Source organism: Gossypium hirsutum, chromosome D13 (assembly GCF_007990345.1).
Source record: "Gossypium hirsutum isolate 1008001.06 chromosome D13, Gossypium_hirsutum_v2.1, whole genome shotgun sequence".
In the NCBI taxonomy this organism is placed as follows: Eukaryota; Viridiplantae; Streptophyta; class Magnoliopsida; order Malvales; family Malvaceae; genus Gossypium; species Gossypium hirsutum.
In genome coordinates, this window is record NC_053449.1 from 5,730,976 (window position 1) to 5,758,857 (window position 27,882).

At 31.5% G+C, this 27,882-nt stretch overlaps 4 protein-coding genes across 9 annotated transcripts; 2 read left to right on the forward strand and 2 right to left on the reverse strand.

Annotated features, from left to right (window-relative positions):
• Positions 1–1,982: 1,982 nt before the first annotated feature.
• Positions 1,983–5,234, forward strand: LOC107894195 (probable 1-acyl-sn-glycerol-3-phosphate acyltransferase 5). 6 transcript variants are annotated; one of them, XM_016819427.2, is made up of 5 exons: positions 2,035–2,120; positions 2,833–3,533; positions 3,713–3,843; positions 4,467–4,708; positions 4,932–5,234. In XM_016819427.2, exons 2-5 carry the CDS (start codon positions 2,971–2,973, stop codon positions 5,031–5,033), a joined length of 1,038 nt encoding a protein of 345 aa, XP_016674916.2. In that variant the 5' UTR covers positions 2,035–2,120; positions 2,833–2,970; the 3' UTR covers positions 5,034–5,234. The 6 variants fall into 6 exon arrangements, with proteins under 6 accessions (XP_016674913.2, XP_016674916.2, XP_040966042.1 ...); XM_016819424.2 differs by having other exon boundaries at positions 1,983–2,120; positions 4,467–5,234; XM_041110108.1 differs by having other exon boundaries at positions 2,035–3,533; positions 4,467–4,751.
• A 1,012-nt stretch (positions 5,235–6,246) lies between these two features.
• On the reverse strand, positions 6,247–8,202 carry LOC107894194 (UPF0496 protein At4g34320). The gene has a single exon (XM_016819423.2). It carries the CDS (start codon positions 7,625–7,627, stop codon positions 6,455–6,457), a length of 1,173 nt encoding a protein of 390 aa, XP_016674912.2. The 5' UTR covers positions 7,628–8,202; the 3' UTR covers positions 6,247–6,454.
• Positions 8,203–19,846: 11,644 nt separating this feature from the next.
• Positions 19,847–20,167, forward strand: LOC121225484 (putative lipid-transfer protein DIR1). The gene has a single exon (XM_041109799.1). The coding sequence runs from the start codon at positions 19,847–19,849 to the stop codon at positions 20,165–20,167; it is 321 nt and encodes a 106-aa protein (XP_040965733.1).
• A 3,497-nt stretch (positions 20,168–23,664) lies between these two features.
• LOC107894192 (dolichyl-diphosphooligosaccharide--protein glycosyltransferase 48 kDa subunit) lies at positions 23,665–27,395 on the reverse strand. The gene is made up of 13 exons (XM_016819421.2): positions 26,979–27,395; positions 26,737–26,873; positions 26,516–26,641; positions 26,183–26,236; positions 25,965–26,078; positions 25,765–25,820; positions 25,606–25,647; positions 25,212–25,287; positions 25,036–25,107; positions 24,822–24,947; positions 24,618–24,722; positions 24,283–24,366; positions 23,665–23,992 (listed from the first exon to the last, which is right to left on the reverse strand). The coding sequence occupies exons 1-13, from the start codon at positions 27,250–27,252 to the stop codon at positions 23,945–23,947; spliced, it is 1,314 nt and encodes a 437-aa protein (XP_016674910.2). The 5' UTR covers positions 27,253–27,395; the 3' UTR covers positions 23,665–23,944.
• Positions 27,396–27,882: the final 487 nt, after the last annotated feature.

Genomic DNA, 27,882 nt, shown 5'->3' on the forward strand with positions numbered 1-27,882 from the left:
CACTAAATATGACACTCGACCCAGTTATCATATTCGAATATAAGACATTATATTATGATGCTAAAGCAACTTTGACTAATTTGATGTAATATCACAAAGTTCAACGTGTAAATATTATGTAATTCAAATTAATCGTCATTCACAATCATTCATGTATATTATAGATGTCAACTAATTTTATTTAACAAGTCTATGATTTGATCAAGGTAAAAAATGGAGTTAGAACTCAAATTTCATATTTTAGTAGTGTCTCGAGACAAGACATTCATGTCCCAAGACCTATTGATTTTTATTGTTGTTCCAATGTTGGAATGTCTCGAAACTAATGTACCTTGACTAAATCCGGAATTGAGCTGGATAGGATCTCTTTCAAAAGGCAAAACTTTTCTAAAACTTTTCTAATATTGTTTTTGCTATTTTCAAAACTCAATTTTGAAACCTCTTTTTGGTTGAAATCAAGGTGTTCATTGTTTATAGTAGTGAGTAATCATCCCTTATTATGAGTGTTCTAAAAGAGGTAAACAACTAACTATGAAACGTGCTCTATTGTTATAGGTGAGGATCGAATCTCTAACCTCATGATTAAAGGATAAGATAAACAACCATCACACCAATGATTCAAATTCGAAACCTTACCGTAATTCAATTTCGAAACCTCACTCAATAAACATTAAGCGCTTTATCATTTGATACAACAAATATTGAAGAAATGTTTGATATTTATAGATGTTTTTATAAGTTTTTAGTACTTTTTAACTGTCATCAAATTTCAACCAACCGTGAAAAGGATTATAATTGATAATATTCGAATGTTATATTTGATAAATTTTATTTAAAAAAAATAAATTAGTTAAACTAAGTTTTGGATTCATCAGCCATCCTCTATAGAGAATTAGAGATCGAAAATGGTTCGGTTTTTGAATTTTGTGAAAGCCATGTTTAACTGCCAAGCTGTCTACATAAGAAACCTTATAGTTTTTATTCAGGTACAATAAAAAGCACAAGGACTTTACATAGAAAAAACAGAAAGTTCAGGGTCTCATTTTGAATTTAGCCAAAAAAATCAACAACCAAGCGTTGCTTGATATTTCGAGTTAAGCGGTCAATTTAGTTAAAAATTAAGAAAAGTTGAAATAAAAATGAACAATGAAGATTTTTAAATATAAATATTAAAAATAAAAATCTAGAAAAAATGTTTTTACTCTTTTATTTATTTCTTTTTAATACATATTGTTTACGGAATTACTCTTCTATTATCAAATAATTACACCTCTATTCGTATACATATATTTAAAAATAAATTGATGTATTTACCATTTTGGTCCTTATCAATGTTGAAAATGAACAATTTAGTCTCTCCCAAAAAAATTAAAATAAATTTTAAAATTCAAAATATTTATAAAAATTTCAAAATTTATATTTTAAAAAAGATAATTTTTTTAAAAAAAATTCTAAAGAATATATAAAGAAATTTAAAAAATTTAAAATTTTCTAAAATAATAATTTTGGGATCTAAATAAGTTAACTAATTATTCAAGTTTATCATACTAAAGTATCTTATTTTTTTATTATTTTGCTTTAAATTTTTTTCAAATATACATGCTTTCAAATTTACATGATGTAACATGAAAATAGTTATATTGTAACAAGATTTTAATTTGACATGTTTAATTTTTTTAATTTAACTTGAACAATTTTGATTCGTCTCTAGTTTTATTTTACTCTACTCGATTCGAAAAAATTTTAAATCTAATTAAGATAATAAAATAAGACTTGTCAACCCTATTAATTCGAAAAATTTCCACGTAGAACTCCGATCAGAGATAAGTCAGGTATCAAGTTAGATGCATATATTTATCATCATTTATTATGTATTTAATATTTTATTTAAAATTATTATTTTTTAAATTGAAATTTTGGTTCTATTTTAAAAATAAGCCATAAATAGTGGCAGGATCTGTAATTTAGTTTCAATTCTGTGTCCATTTCATTAAACCCTCCACCTCTTAAGCTCAACTCTTCATAAATAGACCAAAATCCCAAATTCTCCGATTTTTCCGGCAGATTCTTTTTTTTTCTTTTTATTTACCGTTAAAAACCTGAACCCTAACTATTTAAAGGTAAACACTCACTTTCCCCATTTTTTTATAAAAATTTTCAGATAATTTTAATCTTTTTTGAAGTGTATATATATGTATAAGTATGTGTGTATATGGTTGATGCTGATAAAATGCCGCCATGGAATTTGCTTTATTTTCCTTTTAAGATTCCCGTTCTTAAAATTTTCCGAGCAACCAAACAGGATCTTTGAGGATATTTGCTTTATTTGCGTGGATTTTGAGCAACATCTTATCCAGCATTCAGATCCGTTTCTTTATTTGCAAGATTTGTAACTAATTATTCTACTTATTATTTATTCAGTGATTAGGTAGACGACGAGCTTTTGTCTTTTTTGTATCTGTTTATTTATTTATTTATTTGAACATGCTTTGGAGAGTTTATTTAACTGAATCTTAGTTAGCATTATCTGAATGTAGAAATTTTTTTATTTTATAAAAAAGGAAAACATTGTTAAATGCTTCGATGGTATCTTCTTGACTTTAGGAGTGAAGTAATAATGGCTTGCTATTTTTGTTAAGAAATTAGAGGTTTATGCTTAGGAAGCAAGCATGCTTTTCGAGGAAGAGCATTTGATGCTAAGTTGCCCTTTTGTCTTCGTCCTTTTAAATGCTGGTTGAACTTAAGTATTTGATTAATCTTTGCTCTCCGTATGTTGTAGCTCGCTTTTCAGGGCTTGAATTATTGCACTAAACTTAACTTTGTTTTCTGCAGTGTCTTGATTTTCAGTGTTTTCTGCATGTTCGCTTGGGGCTAGACATCCTGTCGGTTAGTTTCTAAGTAGATAAGTTCATATTATAGAGTCTGTGCAGTTTGTTTTGTTTGAAAGGTACGGATTAGGAGTTGTAAGGTATGGAAGTTCCTAGTGCGAAACATGAAACAATGCATCGTAGGTTGACCCCGCTTAGGGTGTTAAGGGGTCTGATATGTTTGCTAGTGTTGCTTTTAACAGCTTTTATGATGATAGTGTATTGTGGCTTTTTTAGTACTGTTGTATTGAGGCTTTTCAGCCTTCATTACAGCCGAAAAGTAACAGCTTTCTTCTTTAGTTCTTGGTTAGCATTATGGCCTTTTCTATTTGAGAAAATAAACAAAACCAAGGTCATTTTTTCTGGAGATGATGTTCCTGCAAGGGAACGTGTTTTACTTATTTGCAACCACAGAACCGAGGTTGACTGGATGTACTTGTGGGACCTTGCATTGCGGAAAGATTCCCTGGGATACATAAAGTACATCCTTAAGAGCAGCTTGATGAAATTACCTGTATTTGGTTGGTCATTCCAAATTTTGGAGTTCATCCCTGTGGAAAGGAAGTGGGAGGTTGATGAGGCAAAAATGCGCCAGATGCTTTCAAAATTCAAAGATCCTCGAGATCCCCTTTGGCTTGTTCTCTTTCCTGAAGGAACAGATTTCACGTATGTTCCTTTTCTTTTAGCTGTCATATCCCCACTATTGTCTTTTTATTTTATTTTATTTTGGAATCGTCGCATTTTATGCAAACATCACGACGCTGGAAATTTATCGCTAGTTTGCCTTGAGTTCTTTGCTGATGCACTTGCAGTGTACTAAGCCTTTAATATTCTTTTCCTTGCAGTGAGCAGAAGTGCTTAAGAAGTCAAAAATATGCAGCTGAAAATGGCTTGCCTATCCTAAAGAATTTGCTGCTTCCAAAATCAAAGGGTTTTAATGCCTGCTTGGAAGATTTGAGGAGCACTTTGGATGCAGGTTGTTTTTCTTCTATATGCTCTTCTGTTGTTTTAAGCAATTGGTTGTCTGTGGAGGCTCTTCTAGCGCATTGATAGGTAGTTGTAGAGCAATAGGTTTTCTCATCATGAGATGGAGTCAAGAGCAGAAGAGACCGGTTTCTCATGTAACTACAACTTTACAAAGATGATCAGTTTCTTTTTCCCCCTTTGCTTCCTAGCGCACTACCTAAACTAAGGTCACTAGCTGCTATAAATCAGCCAAATGTGGCACAGGTTAGAGAAGAGTGATAACCTTTCTTAATGTAGAAAGATTTGAACTTTCCCTATTTACGATAACCCTTGCTTTCTTGTCTGGTCTAGAGCTGATCAAGAATTTTAATTCAGACCTATCTTGTTTCCTTTTTTCAGATTCAAGAAATGGAAGGATAGGTAGAGTTCTTAACTTTGCGTAATGAAAAATAATTTTTTTCTCAAGGTTTCAAATAGGCTCCAGTAAGACTGAAATTTAGGCTTAGGATAAACTCGATTATTCCACTTCCTAATCTGTTTGATTGCTAGGAGAATGCTTACTTTTAGTTTTCATCTGATAAACCCAGTTTAGCCACTTCGACAAATTTCCATGACCTATTGGTTTGTTTTCAGTTTACGATGTGACCATTGGATATAAGCATCGCTGTCCTTCATTCTTGGATAACGTCTTTGGGGTTGACCCTTCTGAAGTTCATATTCACATCAGGCGTGTTACCCTGGATGACATCCCGTTGTCCGAAAGTGAAGTAACATCTTGGTTAATGGATACATTCCAACGTAAGGATCAATTGCTTTCTAATTTCAATTCTGAAGGTTATTTCCCTCTGCATGGAGCAGAATTGAACCTCTCTACAGTTAAGTGCCTCATAAACGTCATGCTGGTGCTTGTCTTTACTGGTGCATTCTCATTTTTAACCTTTTTCTCTTCCATTTGGTTTAAGATTTTTGTATCGTTATCTTGTTCCTATATGGTTTCGGCAACTTATTTAAACATCCGTCCAGAACCGATCTTCAACTTTGTCAAAACTAGTCTTTAAACCTAATTTCTTCCAAGTTATTATTTTGCAACTTCGATAGGTATTCATTCACAAGCAGCATCAAGAAGTGCTTGCTGGAAAAACTTCATTTGACATGACTTCCAGCATCATCCAAATGGGGAGGTTCATGTCGGGAGCTTAAATAGCTTGTGGCCTAATGGAGAATCTTCGGAGCGTCAAAATCGCCTGTATGTGCTATTTTCAGATATCAACTTTGTTTTAAGGTTTATGTACTATTAAGTAGAATTTTGGGTTCCAATTCTCAGAAACTGTATGAAATCTCTAAATAAGGTTTGCCATTTCGCACATTTTATAGAAGCATCAATCAACGCCCATTTGTTTCTATTTGTCTTCAGAGAATTTTCTCTGGTTTAATGATATCCAAAGTTCGAATCTCGTTTTGTGTAAATCTTTAGTGTTATTTAAGTCTTATTATGTGTGATTTTATTCAAATTTATTATCCGGTTATCAATTTAATTGTGCTTTGATAGTGATTGATTTTATTTATAATTATCGGATTTCTACCAATAATTGATAAAAAAAATGGTGGTCCAAATCTTGTGGCAACTGGAAATGTCATTTATCCCTCATTTGATGATACGATAGCGCTAGTGGATCATATGTTTGACGTGTCCGACTGTCACATTGTTGTATTCACTATGTTGTACATGAGGACATGGTGCATAAAGCAACGGAGGTGAAAAGGCAACTCAAAAAGGTTGAATCATCATAAAGTTTGTTGTGGTGATTGCTCATTTATTTCTTTTAATCATGTTGTTAGGGGTTATTACCGAATGTGAATACTTTGATTTTCATCAAAAAGAAAACTGCCAATTTCGATTCAAGATGGTAATTGGATTGGGGTAAATTCGAACATGACAAGGATTCTTCAACATCTAAAATTAATCAATAGGACGATTTGGGGTTTAATTTTTAATCTTTAATGTTGAGTTTGATTTTTATATCATTTAGCATTGATTCAATTGTCAGTTTTAAGACTCTATTTGGTAGAGTAAAAAAGAAAATTGAAATGATAGAAGATTTAAGGATAGAAAATTAAAAGGATGGAAATCATAAATTTTCTTTCTATCAAGTTGAAAATTGGAAGGAAAGAAATAAAACATTTAAAAAAAAGTATAATTTTAAACTAATATATACATTTTCTCTCGTCTCATCTTTTCAATTTGATGGGATATAAACATCTTTTTTTATTTTTTTCTTTTCATTGTCCTTTTCCTCTACTTTTCCACCCAACTAGCACGGCGTTAGTGCACCTTCAAATTGACGACTATAATAATAATATCATGAGAAAATGAAATCAAATAGTGAATAAAAAATTGAGCAAATTTAGAAAATAGTAAAAATAGTATTCAATAATTACATAGAATCAAAGAAACATTTCCCAAATGGAAAAGATCAATAATCTGTGAGACCTGAAAAAACATACATAACAAGGATGTGGCAAATCAATCAAATTTTTCATCAAATTTTTGTCAATATTGTCAGCACCAAAGATGAAAAGAGGTCAACTTTCCCAGGGTTTGAAATGATCTCGATAGAACATCAATTGTTAGGATATTTTATGATCCTTTGAAGAACAACAGTCCTTGCCCTCCTTATGTCACGGCTACAATTATCGGCTTGTTGCCCTAAATCCTCCACATTCTTCATGAACACCCCTAGCTTCTTCTTGATCTCATCGATCCCGATCCTCACGGCTTCTTCTTGTTCTGTCGCGAAACCCGCGTTCTGCAACAGGGCTTCGATCTCGATCTCCAACCGCTCCACAAGAACCCGAATGTTATCCAAGTCTTTAATGGCCACATAAGTGCCTGCTTGCATTGAGGTGATCACTTCCTTTTGCCCTTTCAACACGTTTTCGTAGTTCCTCCACAGGGAATCGATCCATTTCCCCATCGAACCCAATGGGATGGACGTTGCAGCGGCGAGTGCAGCAGCCACCGGAGGAGCAGCCATGGCGGCTGCCACAACCGAACAAATCAACACTGTGGCGAACGTGGCAACGAATATCATGCTCGATACCTTACGCCACGTGTGGATACACTTGAGCTTCTTGTCAAGCTTGTTCTTCCTCTGATGCAGCTTCTCAAGCATTGCTATTTGTTGCCTATAAACAGATTGAAATATTTGAAAGAATTCATCAGTGAAAGGGTTCCCAGCTGCCTTGAAATTCCTCAGTTCTTCCAATGTCTCCACATATTTGCTGCCGTTAACCTCGCTTTCGTCCTCGAATTGTTGCAGCGCCATTAGGATCAACAACTGGCTATCCCGAGCTCGTTTTAGGCACTTCTCCAACGCGGAGCAAAAATCGAGTGTTTGCAGGCTGTTCTCAAAGTACTCTTCAACTAGCTCAAACAATTCTTGGCTCTTCCATATATCTTTCTTGCAGTCCAAGATAACTTTAACCACCTCTTGGTTCATCTCTAAGAGACAACCTGTTACCTCTTTGAGCGAATCGAACGAAAGGGCTCGAACCTCGACACCCATGGCTAGCGTGTTGATGACTCGATTGGTTCGAGCTTGGACATTGGTGTCGAATGTTTGCAGCTCTTTGTCTAGCTTACAAGCTGCTTCATAGGAGCTTAATTCAGTTGTGTACTGCAAATTGCTGCTAAGACTGATAGATGATGTCGATGCCGATGAGGATGATGATGATGATGATGATGATGACGACGACGATGGTTCTGATGTTTTCTTGCTACCATGATTTCCCATAGCTCTGTTTAGATCAGATCTAAGCAAAGAAAACAAAAAGTTATGAAAACCCAAACCCAAATTCAACACCTTTCACAAAACCCAGAGCTTTAAATCTGTTCAAACACACTTTATATCAAACAGGTTATGAACATATGCACTGAAATAACCAAAATCATTGAAATTTTGAACACTTTCAATGCTTAAAAAAAAACCCAGATAGAAAAAAGAAGATGAAGATTGATGGAATCTTATCCAAACAATGGCGTTAACAGGGAAAGAAAAAAAAATGAGGGAGAAAAGGTTTTATCTTCAAAACAAAGAAAGGCAAAGGCATACAACAAGACGCAATTATTAAGGTGAAGTTGAAAGCTTTAAAAACAAACTTAGAACAGTAGAAGAATCAAGGAAGAAAAAAAGGGAAATTGGGAAGTGGGAATGTTGTTTTGGTTTAGAATTTAAAGGGATTAGAGCATAGCTTGCACGCATGAGGAAATGAGAATTGGGGGTGGCATGGAAAACGCGGGAAGCAATGTGTGTTCTTCTATTTTCTCTTTCTATCTCTAAAAACTCCATTTTTATTTTTACAGTTTTAATGCGCAAAGCAACTGTTAACTTCAGAAAGGATAAAATGAATTATCCCATTTAAATAGTTTAATATCATCTCACTAATTTCATATTGAAATTTTAACGTCACATTAAATTATTGAAAATAAATAATATTATATTTTATATAATCTTTTCTCCTGAGTTTATATTATTGTTATTGTAATAAATTTTGTAATAATAAATGGATATCGTTAAATTTTATCGTTAAATTATTACCTTAAATATCAGTTCAACAATTTATATGTACAAAACCAACAAAAATTATGAGTTTGTTAATTTATATTCAATGGAGTAGGAATTGGTAATATATTTGTTTTCCTATAATTGGATTAATATGATGGGTAAATTTTGATAAATTAAAATAATAATAATAATAAAAAGACTTGGCTTTTCAATTTTTTTTAAAATTAAACCAACAAAATAAACAAAAACTTTGATCTTCTAAGAGAAAAATGAGGGAATGTTGGGGGATATTATGCTTAAGCTCCAAGATTATTGAAGGTGACGTTTAATATGAAAAAAAATTTTTTTGTTAAAGTATTAAAAAAGTCCCTCGAAAATAATTTGAAAATCAATTAGCCCCTGATTAAAAAGTGTAATCAATTGGACACTTGATTTAAAAATAATAATCAATTGGGTCTTTCGAATTGTCATTTTTATTAAGGCTCTTGATGGATGGTTAAGTACTGACGTGGCAAGTGATGTAGCGGCTGACATGAAAATTTTGATGACATGACAACTAATGTGGAAAAACGCTAACGTGGAGGGTTTAATTGATTTTTAAGGATCATATAAAAATTCTCAAGAAATTGTAAAAAATATTAAAATATTTTAGAAATAACTAAATGAAAAACGAAAATATTTAAATTATTATAAAAATTTTAGCTAAAAGTTATTAAAATATTATTAAAAATTGAAAATTATAGAAAATCTATCAAAATTATCAAATAACATAAAATTTTTAAAAATATATAAAAACTATTAAATATTATAAAATATTATTAATATGTTATGAGAAAATGAAAATATTAATAAAATATTATAAAGAAATTAGAAATGATAGAAAATTATATCAAAAATTAAAATGATAAAAGAATATATAAAAATTAATAAAAAAAAGGTTATAAAAACTTATTGAAAGTATAAAAAGTTGTAGACTTAGATGAGGTGTTGAGTAAAGGACCCGAGAAATAATGGATTTAGTATTTGGTGGTTGAAGGTGAGTGATGAGTAATGGTTTTGGGTGAGGAGAGATGATCAATACACGTTAATAAGAATGATTTATAGTATGATGTAGGTTAACATGTGTCCGAAAACAAAAAATAAGCAGGAAAATATTATAAATTTTTAGAAAATTATAAAAAAAATTATATAAATTATTAAATGTTATAAAAACTTAAAGAATACTGCTTTTTTTTAATATAATTTTTTAAAGATTTTATATAACCCTTAAAAATCAATATATCAAATTTAATATTTGTAAAACCATTGAAATAAAAATACAATTTTACCCTTTATATGGATTTGAACTGGAACATTTAAAGTTAAACACCCTCATTTTCATCCTTTTTTAAATTTACAAATTATTTTTAATAAAATAAATATTTTATTATTTTCCAATTTTTATATAAATATTTATTTTTATTTTTTAAAATATTTTAAAATTTTGAACCAAATATATTTTTTTCAGTAATTTTCATTTTCCAAAATAAGGAAAACAACAATACGTTTGGCTTTCTAAAACCAAAAGGAGTTTTAGCTGCTTCTTTTTTCTATTGACATATCACTACTTGTTAAAAAGTTTCTGCTATATGAATTTTATGCCAAACAACTGCTTTTTTAATAATTTTATTATAAGTTTTTGATTATATTTAAAATTATTTATAGCCCCTTTCCAACCCATAAATAAGAATATATTGTGTTTCAGCACACTCGAATCTACATTCTCCTGCATTGACAACAATGCTCATACCAATCGAACTAAGACTCAATCTACAAGTTTATTATTACTAAGAACCAAATAATTACCTTATTTGTTGGGTTTCTTTTCATAGTTTGATACCACCAAATGAACAAATTTTGCTAATCAAAGCAGCTTTTTAAGAGTTTGCTTCATTAGCCTCAAAACTTGAATCAAACTTGCTCTTTTTCACGCTTTTATACCTTTATTCATATTTATCTTTATCTCAAGTTTGCAACACAAGCTTTCTTTCCAAGAAAATCATTACCTTTTTTTTTTAAATTGCCACCTATATCATTTTTAGTTATTACTGTTGAAGGCTTAACAAACATACTTAATCATGGGCTAAGTTCGAGCTAGGTCAATATACAGTTTTAGGCTCATTTTCTAGACTCGGACTCGACCTAGTTCGAAAATGAATTAATGCTAGTTTAATTCTAATATGAAGAATAAATGGTAAATATGTATATACCTACATATGAATAACTTGGATTAAACGCGTTAAAAAGATAGATAGCGAATTAAAATTTACAAGGAATGTTTTTAGCATATTAAATCCGAGACCAAATTGTTTATGCGATAAGTATATGTGGTTTTTATAATTTAATTTATATGTTTTAGATATTCTTAATACTATATTTTATATTTGAATTGACATTTAATATTTTTAAACTAATAATAATGAATACTTAGTATGTATTTATTAATCAAAAAATTTTATTGAACACAATAATTTGCAAATTTTGGTTAATTTCATCTCTAAATACGAAATAAAATAAAGGAATGGCAATGTTGTGAATTTTAAGAAGAAAAGGGGGCGTTTTTGGAAGAGAGAGACTCGTCGTAGAACCTGGGACAGCCGAGCGAGTAGGAAAATATCGTTACAGAAGCGCGTGACGTTATCGGCCGAATTTTTTTTTTGGTTGCCAGCCAGTTTTGGAGATGCCGCGTCATTGAAAGGAGACGTGGCAGAAACATAGCGGTTTCGGCCATTTGGGAGAGTTCAAAATTGTTTCCACGCCACGTCAAAGACGAGAGATATAAAGTTGTCGTCACGTGCTCTATAACGGCCTTTGCTTTGCTTTGCTTTTCTTCTCAAGACACGTGACTTATATAAAACGTATTTTTGGAACCTATATATATATAATTTTCGTGTTTATATAAATACATAATTATAAATAAAATCTGAAGTTTGCGATTTATTTATTTATTTATTTTACTCAATTTTATAATAAAAATATATATATTAATGGGATTATTAATAGGGTTGAAGTAAAAAAAAATTTAAGGGAGTCGAAATTAAATTATTAATTTTTACAATAGTAAAAATGTAATTTTTAAAATATTAAATCAAAATTTTATCATTTTTAGAGGGTCAAAATACAATCTTACCTTGAATAATTTAAAATTTTAAAAGACCAAAATGAAAAATTTGTTCATTAATCTTACTAAATTTGATTGTTGCTTTTCTCTTATGAACCAATTCAAAAATTGGTGGGGAGACGGTGATTTTTGGCAAAACTTAGGAGACCAAAAATAATATAGACTTGTTCATAGGTTGAGCTATTTATCCAGGTCCGAAGGTTCGCTCGAAATTTGAGAGGATTTTGACAAAAATATTAGGCTTGAAAAATGTTTTTAAGCAAAAAAATTAGACCCATTTAAAATATGAGTTGGGCTTGGACTTAAACATTTAAGGCCTAAGCTTAGCTCGACCCAGCTTGTTTACTTGTTTAAGGCCTGTTATTTTTATATGTTATGTAATTTAGAACACATTAAAAAAATAAACATATACTAAATATAAAATACTACTCTAATATAAACATTAAATTAATAAACAAAAAATATAAAATTTAACAAAAATGAATTAATAATGTAATAATCAATTGGATTTTAATTTTTAAACCGTATAAAATAAATAAAAACTTAAATTAAAAAATTAGACCTAAAATTTATATTTTTAAAAACTAAATTTAGGCGGGTTTTAGGGTTTTCCCCATTTGGTCATTTAATTAGTTGGATTCAATGTATCTATGCTTTTCATGAGTTTTCACTTTCTCATGCAAAAATTGAATTTAGAAACAATTAAATGCATATTATTATTATTTCAGTTTATTGATTGATTGTTTTTACTTTCTTTCTCTGCTTCATATATTGCATGTTAAATTAGATTTTTAGTTAAAATCTTATATTAGAGTTATAGTCCTAAATTAAACATACGTGATTTTCCTAAACATGCTACTTTCTTCAAAAAAGTGAAAGTTATTTTCTCTAAAATTGTGACTAATTTAGAAAGTAAAAATTACAAGACTCGAACATTTCAACATATCAATAGATGTAGGTACACTTTTTTAACTAACTTTTATTTTTGATTTCTGACATTACAACTCTTAATTTATTAAAATTTTACGGTTTTAATAAGTGACATCCGGACGACTTGCTATGGTAATATATATAAAGATATTTATTGATTTCTGCTATTAAATTTTAAATTTAAATATAGATATATATTTTAAAATGATTCAATCGATATATAGATATATGTTTCTGTTATAGTGGAAATTGTTTTGTTTTAAAATATAAACGATCGTATGAATGTAATTTAAGCTGTGTTAATATTGACTGATCCAAAGAAAGGTTAATATTTATCAAAATTATATGTACAATTGTGGAAATAAACAGTGATGATTGATTGGTTTTACATGTGACCAAGAAATTGACCCAAAGGAAGATTTATTGTTTAACGTGTTTTTATTGTCAATGTTTGATTACTACATCAAAATATCACTTATAAGTTAATAGTTTGTTTAAATATGAAATATTAATGGAGTGTCTGATATCTTGAGATGAGGTTTACCTTTTATTGAATTTATTTTTTTGGTTTATATTTAAAGTTTTATTTGAGTTTGTTTTATTTGATTTAGCTATTATTATGCCCACCAACATCATTGCATGCATTGATTATATTCTCATGTTAAATGGTACAAACTTTAAATCATGATATAAAAGAATCTTATGATAATTTCCGGAGTCATGAATCTCGACTTTGCGTTAAGGGTTATACTCTTCCATTGCTTATGTATGAGAGTACCTTTGACCAAAAGAGGGAGATGGAAAGTTGGGAGAGATCAAATTGCATCTATATAATGATCATGTAGAAAACTTCTAGAAACATTCAAGGGAGCTATATCAAGTAAGATTACCATAGTTAAAGAATTCATGGCTGACATTGAAAAAAATGTTTTTTTTTTAAAAAAGGTTGAAACTAATACATTCTTGGCAAATTATTTGAAATTAATACATTCTTGACAAATTTAACTTCAATGGGTATACAAAGAAAAATAAGGATGTTGCGGATAGGTCATAAAAAGAAACCAACTAAGGATGTTTGTTTCTCTTGTGATGCGATAGGTCACAAAAAGAAGAATTGTACCAATTGTCACGTTTGTATTGGAAAACTTGTTTATGATCAACATTTTGTTATATAGTGAAATTTTAAAAAAATTCATAAAATCGAATCCTTGTGTTATTTATAAAAATATTTTTCTTAAAATTAAGTACATGTGTTTTTGAGCCTACCAAATTTTAGTTTTCGACCAAATGATATTCTCTACTATTCTCGATCCTTCGATTGCTAAAAAAGTGGGCTCTTATTTAAAACCAAACACAGGATGAAAATCATAACTTTCCAGTGAGAACAATTCACTTTCTTTATGGGGAATCAAAACCAAAATATTTCTCGTGAGTACTCATAAAAATATAATTTATTAGAGGCTAAAAATATTTTCCCTAAATTTTGACAGAGTATCCACGTATGACTGATGTGTATTTTTGACTACCCTATAATCTCTCTATATAGGAAAGAAATCACGAGTCTAGTAGAACATGGGGGAAATAATATTTAATAAAGAACCCAGAGTCCCCTTGCAACTCTATGTGGTGGGCACAGCGTGTTGTCTACCCCTAGTAAAACATAGGCTCATTATGCCATTCATATATTGGATACAATTATATGTGCAAATTAGTTTTAATTTTAATTAAAATAACTTCATACAATTATTCAACCCAAATAACCAGTTTGTATTCCCCAAACATTATTTTATTTAATTAAATTATTTCTTAACTCAATTCTAATTCTTTCAAAATCATGACAATTTTACCGTATTAGAATCGATGAGTTAATAAATTCAACTATCCTATTCATTAAAACTGCAATGACTTAATTAATTTAATTTTCTCTTCCAACTCAATTATTCAATTACAATATATTAAAGAATAATTCAAAGAAATTAAATTAAATTTTAAGTCATCTATTGTTCCTTCCAAGAAAATGTATTTAATGTGGATAATAATTCATACAATCTACTTCTCTTTCGTTGTTTTAATTCAATTATTGTATCAATTCAAATTTGGGTATGGATCATTGGGAAGCAACCAAACGAGTCATGCAATATCTTAAAAAAATTACATGCTCAAATATCGAAGATCTGATAAGTTAAAGATCGTCTGAACTCTGATATACAGACTCCAACTTTGTTGGATGCCAAGATTGTATGAAATCTACGACAAGCTATACAAATATGCTTGCTGTAGGAGTTGTCTCTTGGAAGAGTGTTAAGCAACTAGTCACAGCTTCTTTGATCATGGCAACTGTGATTATAGCATGTTACGAGACACCTAACCATAGAATATGGATGCAAAATTTTATTATTGGGCTGCGAATTGTGGATGGAATAGAAAAACTACTTAAGTTGTTTTGTAACACCCCTAACCTGAACCCGTCGCCGGAACAGGGTTACGGAGCATTACCAGAGATTTCAGAACAGATAATAGACATTTCACATCATACAATGTTTATATCAGAAATCAATCATAAAGTCCCTTATAAGATCCTTCGGGGCCCAAAATACGCATTAGAATCGAGTCGGGACTAAATCGGGAACACAGAGAATTTTTCGCAAAATCTCAAAAATTTTCCAATGTGCAAGGGACACACGCCCGTATGGCCGTGACACGCCTGTGTCTCAGGCCGTGTGGGCATTCGATGTGAGGCACACGGCCGTGTCCTAGCCCGTGTCTATTTTAGGTTGTATACTGACTTGGTCACACGGCCAAGCCACACACCCGTGTGCTAGGTCGTGTGAACAATTTAATTTACAATAATTAGGTGCAAGAGTCACAAGGCCAAAACACATGCCCATGTGTTAGGCCGTGTGCCACACACGGTTGAGACACACGCCCGTGTCTCTGCCCGTATGGGAAATTCGGAGCATTCTGTTTCTAAATTTTTAAGAAGCAGAGGACACACGACCAAACCGCACACCCTTGCACATGGCCGTGTGTCACACATGGCTGAGATACACGCCCGTGTCTCTGCCCGTGTGTACAAAAATAGGTCATTTCCAAGGCCACTTTTCTCACCCAATTTGTCTTCTACCTACACAACATTTAATCACATTCACAAGTCAATTCATAACCCTCAAATCAAGCCAAAAACCAGGTCTTATGCATGCTATACCATCATATTTATTCAAGTATCCAACTTACCAAATTGTTCAAATACTCTTTTAAGCATGTTTATACCTAGTATACCAATCCAACCAATTCAAGCACACAAACACCAAACATAATATAATTTCATATATGTGTACATCAAAGCATACCATCATTAGCCATTCCAATGGTTAATTACAACCAAAACATTCATTTGTCAACATTGGTTTATTAGCTTATACATGCCATTATGCCCAAAGAAAATTTTGCTATTTATACCGAAACGAGCCGATGGATAGCGTGATGTATCTCTGACCAGCTTCCAACCTTTACAAGCTTCTGAGTACTATAAAACAGAGGAAATAAAACAAAGTAAGCTTTTAAGCTTAGTAAGTTCGTATAACAGGAAATTAACTTACCATTCATTTACATTTAAAGTAAGCATACAAAGTACATCCAAATCAATTTAATCAATAACCTAAACACTCACATCCTCATCAAACATGTTAGTCATGTATTTCATATAAATAACAAGAACAAGAATGAGCTCATAAAATATCATATTTCCATGTGTTTTCAAGTAAATACAGGTAACGATTCATTCGAAATTCATTTTAACTCATATCAGAATTTCTCCCGTTGAATCATTTAAAATTTCAATGGATACATGGGTAGTACACATAAAGTGTACAAATCTGTAAACTGTCAATTCATATTCGGGAGTGCTCACTAGAGCACATAATCGGGAAGCCCTCTCTTGAGCCAAATAACAGGAAGCTCTTCTGAGCCATATAATGAGAAGCTTATCCGGGCTGTATAACAGGAAGCTCATAAGAGCCATAATCGGAAAGCTTATGCGAGCCAATAATGGGTAGCTCCGAAGAGCCATATATCGGGACGCTCTGGATAGCCATATATATTGAAGTTTAAGCGAGCCATATCGGGAAGCTCACAAAGAGCCTTTAATCAGGAAGCTCACGAAGAGCCATATAACGGGATGCTCATAAGAGCTACGGTGTGCCCACAACACATGCAGGATCACAACTAATCGGGATGATCCGAAGAGCTATTATCGGGAAGCTCACAGGAATCATATAACAGAAAGCTCAAGAGGGCTTATAACAGGGCGCTCTTTCAAGCTATGGTGTGTCCGCAACATATGCAGGGCCACAACCAATACAGGAACCCTGTATCCAATCAAATTTCATTTATTCAAACAAAACTTAATATTTGTCGGGCATTGTCATATATGTAATCAATTTCATGTACATGGTAATTACACAATTCATATATATACAACATTCAATTCAACATATAAATATACACAATTTAGTTACACGAACTTACCTCGATAATCGTTCGTGTATGTAGGCTACTATTCCAATACCTTTTGTTTCTCTCGATCCAATTCCGAACTAGGTCTATCCGGTTCTATACGAGTAAATTTAACTCAACTTAATATAATTCATATTCTATTCAATTCAATTCACATCTTAGGAAAAATTACCATTTTGCCCCCATATTTTTATTTAATTATGATTTCGTCCTTAGGCTCGGAAAATAAAATTCATGCAATTTAATCATTGTTCCAAGCCTAGCCAATTTTTACATATAACATTTACAGCCCATTTATTTCACAAAAATTAGAATTTTTCCATGAATTTTACATCTTTTCAATTTAGTCCCTAAATCATAATTTCATCAAAATTCACTTTACAAAAGTTGTTTACCTATCAACAACATTTCCATTTCTACCATAAAACTTCATAATTCATGCATATTCATCGATGGAAAAACTTTAATAATTTGATAACTTTGCAAATTAATCCCCAAAATAGCTAGATTAGGTTATTACAATCTCGAAAATATAAAAATTACTAAAAACGGGACAAGATTACTTACCCAATTAAGCCAAGTAAGTTTGCTTGAATGCTTTTCTCTTAGCTAGGGTTTCCATGAAAATAATTTGGGGAAAGATGTTGAAAAAGATGATATTTTGTTAATTAATTAATTATCATCTTTTATTATTTCCACTTTCCAATTTAGTCCTTTTCTTTACTCAAATTTCCATGGATGAATCATCATAATTATCTACTAACTCCTCTTAATGGTCTATTTGCCTTATAAGGACCTCAAATTTTGAATTCCATAGCTATTTGATCCCTCTAGCTACTAGAATTCAACTTTTGCACTTTATGCAATTTGGTCTTTTCTAACAATTAAACATATAATCGGTAAAATTTTTCTTAACAAAATTTTTATATGTTATTCCTATCATACAGTAGATCATAAAATAATATTAAAATAAATTCTCTTTTGGACTCAGATTTGTGGTCCCGAAACCACTATTCTGATTTCACTGAAAACGGGCTGTTACATGTTTAGTGACAATAAATCTGCAACCCTTTATTCCAATAAGAATAGGAGCACATCAAAGTCGAAGCATATGGACTTTAAGTTCCTAATTGTTAAAGAAAGAGTTCAAAGTGGTCATAAGTCTATTGAGCATATCGATATAGACTCCATAGTTGCAGGGCTGCTTACTAAGGAACTATCACCCAAGGTTTTTCATGAGCACACTGCTGATATTGGTGTAATGACATTCAAGGGTATTCGATTTTAGTGGGACTTTGTAATTTTAAATGCTTTTCTATTATAGGCGCATTTTTTGTTATTTCAGTTTACGGATATCTTAAGGTTATTTTCTGCAAAAATAAATTTTATTTGGTTTATTCACACTCTAATTTTGATAAGGTTTGATCTCACTAAGGTTTAAGGATGACCAATTGGAAATAGACATGTTTAGATCACATTGCATATGATTTCCATGTCATACATCCATACTTCATCTATACCATTTGGTTGTGTTAGTATAAGTTATTAGGGGTGGATTTAGTTAGAATATATGTAACGAAAGTCATCTTGGTTTTATGTTAACATAATTAATGGATGAGATTATTCAGAATACCTTTTGAACATGATAGTAAAATTTTGTACTCATTAAATTATAAAATGACATGTAATTATAAGGTAATTAGTATATATATGTCGCCCAAGTGGGAGATTGTTGGGTTATATGAATGTCACATATATAATAAAAATAATTACATGTTATTATTTACTATCATAAAAGGTTAGCCAAATTAATTAGTATATATATGTTGGCTTCTATTATTAAATAAAATACATGCCAAATATGTTTAGATACTCTAGTAACTAATTTCTACTTGATTATGGACTAATTAAAAATTAAGGTTAATGTACAAAAGTTATATATTAAAGTTATGATTCACAGCACATACATAACTTTTCTAACATCCCATCTTTAGAATCAAAAGATTAATAAGTTTTACTATATCAATAAATTCAAATATACTTTCGCATCTAATTTTTATTAATGAACTGATGAAGTCACCTACACCCATATATCCATCGAGAAAGAGCCAAATTTTGACATGGTCAACTTTTTTTGATATTTGGAATCACATGCTAGCTAGCTTCTTCCTATTATTTAAACTATACAAAACTTGATTAATTTTGGATCGAATTTCCCACACCAAACCGACCCTTTGCACCTCCAATGTGTGCCCGTGATCCACATATAAATATACATACATATTAATTAATTATGTATAGTAATGCCAATTTGCCAACTCTTATATGTCACGAGAGCCTTATAGCATCTTCTACTAATTCATCAATCCCATAAATACCATATGTGCATAGAATTTCATCACCAAATACCAAGCTGTCCTTTTAGAAAATGGTGCAGTGGTTTGTGGTTTGTGGTTTGATTCCAAGTTAACTTGAGTTTAGTAAATGCGGATTTAGATATTTGTCGAGGATTTTAATTATTATTTATCATGATTTAAATCCATATTATTTTTGCGGATAATAGATATTTAAATCTATTTTCTTTTTTAATTTTTTTTAAAAAAAAAGTTGTACCTACTAAAGTATTCAAAAACTAATTTAATTAATTCAAATTTAAATAATGATACTTAAATTTAATATAAATAATAAATATATTCAAGTTTTAAAATAAACATGAGAATTCGAATTACAAATATCCAACCCACTTTCATCCAAGTCCTAGTTTTCTATATAAAGGCCTAACTCTCTTTCTCTATCAAAGCCATTCCAAGCAAATTACAAGTGTTGTTTAAGCTCAAAAAGAAATGGAAGGATACGCTAAGCTTATGATCGTGACAATGGTGGTAGCTGGTTTAGCCCTTGGGTCCGGACCCATGGTGGCAAATGGTCAGAAAGTTTGTGGCATGAACAAAGAAGGTTTCAAGGCATGCCAGCCGAGCGTGACTGCCGGGAACCCCAGCCCTCCGCCGCCATCGGCCTCATGTTGCATGGCTTTAAACGAAGCCGACCTCACATGCCTTTGTTTCTTCAAGAATTCCAAGTTGATGAATGATTATGGAATCGATTTCAATCGAGCTAAGGACCTGCCCGTGCAATGCAATTTGACCAAATCTTTCAATTGCTAGATGTGGGATTAAAATGAAAAACCCACTAATTTCCTTGCGTTGAATGATTAACTAATTATTTCTTTTGTTTTGTTGTTGTTATTGTTTGTGTTCTGCAATTTGTTTTTGTGTGTGTTGGTGTTTTGTATTTTGTTGTTTGTTTTTATTCCAATTTTGCAATAATCATATGTAAGTTTTTGTAGTTTAATTCGAACAATTTTAATCTCAGTCCTTCTCGAATTGGCCGATTTTAGTTTTTTCGAATTTTTAAATTCCACTCTTGAACCGAATTTTAGTAGTTAAATCCATTAGGAAAAATTTTATTATTGGTATAGTAAGTTGTGGGTTTAGTCCATGTTTTTTAATTTGATCATGTTTTCTCCCCGTGTTAAAGATTAATCGTTAAATCTATTAATTAAATTACGTGACCCTTTGTCAATTTTAGCCCATATACTTTTCAAAACTGGTTGATTTTAGTCCTTATATTTTTCAAAATTTTAAATTCAATCCTCAACCAAATAGTAGCAATTAAATCTATTAAGAAAAATCTTGTTATTGGTCTCATATGTTGTGGATTTTCTCCTATTTGATTGTTTTTAGTTCACATGCTTTTCGAATTTTGAAATTTTTATCCTAGCTCAAATGATAATAGTTAAATCCATTAATTAAAATAATGTTAATTTTCTATGAGTATTAGGTGAAATAACGAGCTAAGAAGACGTTATACGTGTGATAGGAACTTTGATGAATTTAACTACTAATTTCAAATTTTAAAAAGTACATTGACTAAAAATGATTAAATTAAAATATATGAACTAAATCTACAACTTATGTATAATTTATACTAATAACAAAATTTGACTTCTTTTTTGCTAACTCTATTATGTTGAGATGTTATACATGAAAATTGAGTATTCGACCTAACTAATTTGTTTTTTCGTACAATATCTTTAAATAGGCTTAATACACTATTTAGTATATGAGTTTGACATTTTATTCTAACATTGTATGTGTATTATTTTTGGTACAATATGATACATGTAGTGGTGTATCTAGGGGGCTAGCACGGGTCTTGGTCCCCGAAAAATCCATTTAGATTTTTTACAAATTTTAAAATTTTAAATTAGTAAAAGTAAAATTACACTTGGGCCCCCTAAAAATAATAAAATTTTGATTTAGTCCTTTAAAAATTATAAAGATATAGGCTATTAAAAATTAGAATTTAATTTTAGCCATCCTAAAAAAATTTTCTGGCTTTGCCCCTGGATACATGTATTTGGTAAAAGTTATACATTTTGGTCAAATACATGTACAATATTGAATAAAGAAAATAAAAAAATTTATCAAATTTAAGTTGCAAATGATATATTAAGCCCTTTGAATATTCATAGTGTGAATTAGATCTGTCCAACGGCTAGGTAGCCTGTCGGCTCGATAGGCCTGACCTGACTTGGGTCAGGCTTGGGCAAGGATTTTTGTACATCGTGTTGGCCCAAATTCAATTTAAATAATAAAAAATATTTTTTAAAAATTTTAAATTTAATTATAAAATATATAAAATATCAATTAAAATTATTTTTAATATTTTATTAAGTTTTGAACAGTAAAATGGGCTTATTGATCGGGTCAGTCCTGCCAAAAAATGGGTATGGACATTAATTTTTTCTAAAATCAGGCCTCAGTTCGGTCCAACCCATGGACAACTCTAGTTTAAATATATATATTATTTTATTATACCCTAAAAATAAATGGCATCAACCCAAACTCGTTTGTAGAGTTTTTTTACTCCACTGACAGTGTATAAGATAATTATCCTCCATGGTCGAAATCCTTGGCTTATAAAAGTATTTCCATGACGCCCAAATGGTTTGTTGAAGAGAAAACAAGGAAGGCAATATGCATCATTCTTGGTGAAAACTCGAGCCAATCTGGGAATAACTTGTACCAGGATGGAAGAAATTGACGTCCATTCTTGTTAATATATTGAGGAGATGTTAGAGCCTCACTTGGAGTAATTGGTTGATATGGCCCAAACTTAATGTAAGCTCGACGGATTTCGTCCTATTGATTTGGAGGGTAATCGCAAATAGACTTTCGAAGTCTCAAATCATGCTCTAAAGAAGAAGCATCAAATTCCTTTGTTTCGACTCTCAACGCCTTACAAGGATGTTTAGTAACTTGAGAAGACTCGATATCTCGTTTAGGATCTTGGGATTGAGAAGGCTTGTTATCTTGTTCAAGAGTTCGGGAAGACTCGATATCGCGTTCAAGAGCTTGGGATTGAGAATATCTGATATCTCGTTCAGGAGCTTGGCAAGATCTGGTATTTAATTTTTCTCCACTAATAACAGAAGGTTGAGGAACCAATTGATCATTATTACTTTCTGACACCCTTTTCTTGAAAAAAAATTCGATTTTTTATTGACCATAATTTAATTGAAAAACTTGAAGATTGTAATAATATATTAAACAACAACATATTAGGAAAAAGAAAAAAAGTAAGACAAATAAATAAAGAACATAATTTATGCAAAAATATTTACCGAGTGATTTTTTGCATAAGGAGCCAAGAGGGAGATAATTTGTATTTTTTTACTCTGTGCTTTCAGTCTTGACATCAAACTCCTTTCTTTTTCTATCGGCTATGTTAATATCGTACCAGCGAAAGATAATTCCTTAGCAAGACATACAAATCAAAATATAAGAAAGTCACTAACCTAATATGTATGGGTATGGCCGAATCAATTAATTTTAAATTTTGGCTTTAAAGTCTATATTAGACCTCTAAATTTAGTCTTTTAAGGCCCATCATATATTAATATTTGATTATTATTAAAGTTATATAGTTAAAAATTGAAAAATACTTTGTTAATAGAAAGTATAACCTTATGACTTAATGGGACAAATTATATAAAATACAGTTTGACGAGGGAGAGAAATGCTATACAATGTGAGCACAAAATTTTTAGAATAATTTATATATAAAATTTAAAAATCTGAAATTTTGCAAAGGGATGACTACCCCGCCCCCCTTGGAACCCTAGTGCAATATGCTCCCTCAATAAATAATAAAAGAAGTAAAGTTATATAACAAATAAACAAGAGGAGGAAAAAAGATAAATATTTCTGACTCGTTTGATATTTTATGAACATATATTAAATATTTTTCTAAAATATCAAAATATGCCAACACAAAGCTCCTTTTAAGTTGATGACACCATCCTTCTCCATGGTAACAGACTTTCAAAAACCCACCATCACTACCTAATTACGTCTTAATTGCATATTGCTTCCTTTTACAACCCAAAATGAACTCAATTAAAAATATGTACACAACTTTCACAGCATAAGTAATACATTAAAAAGGTAACTTAATTCATTTTAAAAATAAAATAAAATATATTCTCCTAATTATTTGAACTTTGAGTGACCACCAGAAGCAAAATCAAATCAACAAAATTATTTACATTTTTTAATTACTATTATTTTTCAAAAAAAAAAAAAGAGCTGCTCAAATATATTTTTAATAATTTTATATTTCTTTCGCCCAGACCCTGTAGTAAAGTCAAATACATCCAGGGTTAAAATAAAGTAGATGTAACTGCGAATGCACCTTCTGTATCCACTCAAAATCATGGTGCATCAAAATCCTTTTTTGGAGATCTGTTAGGGTTTGATTTTCATCATTGATACTAGAACTCAAAGTCTAAAATTTCTACGATACATTTATGACTACCATTGTTGGCTAGAAATTGTAATCCCACCGTCCGAGGCAAAGCATACTAGACATGCCACACTTTACTTGTTATATAGATGAACAAAAGAAAAGATGAAGAATCCTGCCATCTGCATCAAAAACCCATACCAATAAGTTAAAATACATCACCCGCCATTTCTTTCAAGGGAGGAAACCACAAAGACTTTTCATTTTTCTTAAAGCACTCATGTTTGATACTTCATCCCCATCACATATTTAGATACCGAGACCATTAAGTATGATCCTCCTAATATGTGGAATAACTTAAAAAAACAAAAAAGTAGGCATATCTATGACGGACATATATCCATGTTTGACACTTATTTTTTGAATCCGGATCATATAGAAGTAGTTTGAAAGGAGAGTGTAAGAGTCTTACCGTAGAAAATGCAGCTCCGTAGTAGGGATAAGCAGTTGGTATGAATCTTTCATATTCATTGTGTCTATATGGCCTGACTGGAATCTGCAAAATTCGAAGTTTTGATAGTTTATTTGTAAAATAAAATATTCCATGAGATGTGATAAACCCCAAAAGCAATTACGAAAAACAATATTAGTTAGATGAAAATAACTAGACATAAATCACTATCAGTTACTCTCCTATACTGATTTTTGAGAACTTCTATTTCTATTGCAAGTTTCTTCCAGATAACTAGTAAGAGAAGTCTCAAAGGAGAAATTGTATCCAGAATCATGAGAAACAAAATACGATACCTGCTTTGAAAGGGATAAGCTTGTATACCCAAGCTTTTGGTACTCAACCTTGAACTGGAAAACACCATAAACATCCGGAACCTTAAATGACGCGGAATAGAGACCCTGCAGTACAAGAATGGACCAGTATTTTATGTGGATGACTTCCTACTAAGAGAAGGGTGATTTCGCAAACCATATAATCTAAAGAGGCAAATAAAGAACCTTTTTGTCATTCGACAAAGTTTTCAAAACATAGGGGCTCATCATGTAAAACTGGACTTGGACATCGTCAGTAACGTATGGCTCCCAGCTAGTTCCAGACCACTCATAGATCTCAACCGAGTATTCCTTCATAAAATCACATCCATTTCTTTTCAGTTAAATTTCTGCAAAATGGTATTTACATTAAACAAGACATATAGGGAGGAAGAATTACCAACTCATCATTAATCCTGTACAAAGCAGGTTCATCTGTTTCTCCGACTTTGTGGTGTTTTACATTCACAGCCTACAGATCAAAATGAGTTAAATCAGCACCACACATGTGACATGCCCATAATTTTTTTACAAGAAACAGATATTTACAATGATAAAGTTGATCAATATGCCCACCTTAAGATGACCTCTTTCATGGAAAATCCATTTGCTAAGTTCAGTCAAAAATTGCTCATTACCTGATTTCTCATATCTGCCATCAGAAAGAACATTTCTCACAAGCACGTCAGTTAGTAAACAACAACTAGTATGCACTTAAGTGCAAGGGCAAAGGCATAAATTTGAGTATAAACTTGGCAATGCATCTGGTTCCCTCCTTCAACGAATAAGAAGATACATATAAAGGATAAAGGTTTAACATGGACTTCAGATGATGGTTTCAGGACCTAAAAACTTGTTTAGCTTTAGCTGTTTCCTTCTATGTATTGAAAATCAGTTGCTGCTGACTTGTTTTAACATTTCCAAGGTCTTATATTGAAAGGGTAGTTTAGAGAGTTAGAATTTCACTCACTTGGTTGAGCTCCCAGATTTCTGGACACCAGATCTAAAAAATCTGAAAATATTTTAACAATTTATCAAGACATGTGACATGTTTATAAAGTTCAAAATCAAAAGGAAACAAATTCATCAAGGAAGCTCGGTTAACTTGAAATGTTAATATACCACATACCGATTGCTGAACATACTTAGTGAACCAGTAATCAGAATTCGTGCATTGTTCCTTGCCTACAAAATAAAATTAAAAAAAAAAAAAAACCATCACAGAAAAATAAGTTTCTTTCATTCATGCAAAACTATCTTAAAATAAGATGGAACAGACAGAGGTTCAGGATCTGGCCGTGCAGAAGATATATGAACAGTTGTTTGTACCTGGACAACTGAAACCAAGGAGATTGCGGAACCCGTCAATAATGGTGGAGTTGACAGCTTGGACAAGGGATTAGCTGAATAGGCAGATGGAGAAGCTGAGAGAACCTTTAACACCTAAACATAGGGCACATTTTAAAGGGATCAAAAAGAAGCTTCTGGTTTTAATAATTGAAATACATGTTCCTTAAATTCTTTGAAACCGGATGCAGGCAGCTTACCAAGCTATTGACAGGATTAAGTGAATGGCCAATGCCCTGGAAAAGTACAGGAGCCTGTGGAAAATTTATTAAAACTATTGTCACTGTAATCACAACCACTGAATAACATACAATGAGCTTCAAACAACTTATCAGAATTCAATATAAGCTTGTAAAATGTGTGGCTAGCTTATATATCAGAGAAATAACAAGCATTACAACCTGAAAAACGTCTAAAGAAAAGTGAACTGATATGTACTACTTTATCATGATCGGAACAACCTCAAATTAGCAGATCAAGACCGATACCCTAATGAGCAGAGTAAGACTGAAAATGCAGGCATTAATACTTACCTCAATTTTCTTGCTTCCTATAATCACATCAGATTTAATATAATCATCAGATGCAATCAAAGTATGATCTCCTTCTGTTTCCGAAACTGCATAGCCAGTGTGATCGATAACCATAGCCGAAGGATCCTACTCATCGAACAAGGAAAGATTCTATACACAATAAAGTAAAGCAATAACATAGCACGAAAGCATCAAATTGGAGAATACAAACAACATCTGACCTCATCGAAATCAACTCCACATTCGGTGGCAACTTCCCGGATCAAATCAGAAGCATTAACATCCGCCGCAATAATTAAATCATGACCAGAATCAACAAAATTGATAATGGCAGCAACATCAACAGATCCTCCAAATCCTATTTAAAACAAGACAATATTAATTACTACTTCAACGAAAAACGCGTTAACAAAAAAAAGAAGAGCAAATGACAACAATTCATTTAAAATGAGAAATAACTGACGTTCAACAGAGGGGCAGAATAGGATCAAGGCATCGTAGAGATACTGGCCGTAGCGCTGCAAGGCGATCTTAGGATCGTCGGCGAGTTTGAAGTCAAGGTCAAAGCCGCGTAATTTGAGAGAGTTGAAGTATGAGGAGTGGGACGACTTGACGGCGAAATCGTCGAGGAGGACCAGGACTCGGCGATCGGTGGGAGTCTCGGGAGAGAAAGAATTGCATAGAAATGGAAGAAGGATCGAGATCGAAGCAACAAAAATCACCCAAAATTTGCCCATTTTTGGGGATTAGGGTTTTAGAGTTGAAATGACTGAGGATTTGGGAGATTCAAGGTATCTACTATCTAATATCACACTAGTATTCCCCACTGAGCGAGCCGGCCCTTGAAGTACGTTATAGATGTATATGGTCCGAATCGGATCCCTCGGTCGAAACTTGATTTTACAACCGTTAAAAAGCGTTTACCATCGAAATTGAAATTATGATTTAGGTTAAAAAATACTTTTCGAATGGATGTTAATTCAAACATTCGATTAAGGGTTTGATGTTTGTTCTGGGCATAAAATAATTTTAAAATTTATGACTAGCGCCTACTTTTTTTTAATGGACTTACCGAACGCAAAAAATTAAACATTAAATTCGTTCTAGTGGTTATTTTAGAAAAGAAATAAAAAAAATTTAAAATTAATAACAACTTACAATAAGAAAAGTGAATAAGGCTAAATTTAAAAATAAATTTAGCATTATATGTTTAATAAACTAAATAAATTTATGAGGAAAGAATATCGTAATTTAACTTTGTCAGCGATTAAAATGATCTTTCATATTTTTCGGTAATGTTGTCCTTTGAATACAACTTGAAATTTCCTCTTCGAGAAACCAATACTTAATAATCTCCATTTTTTGTA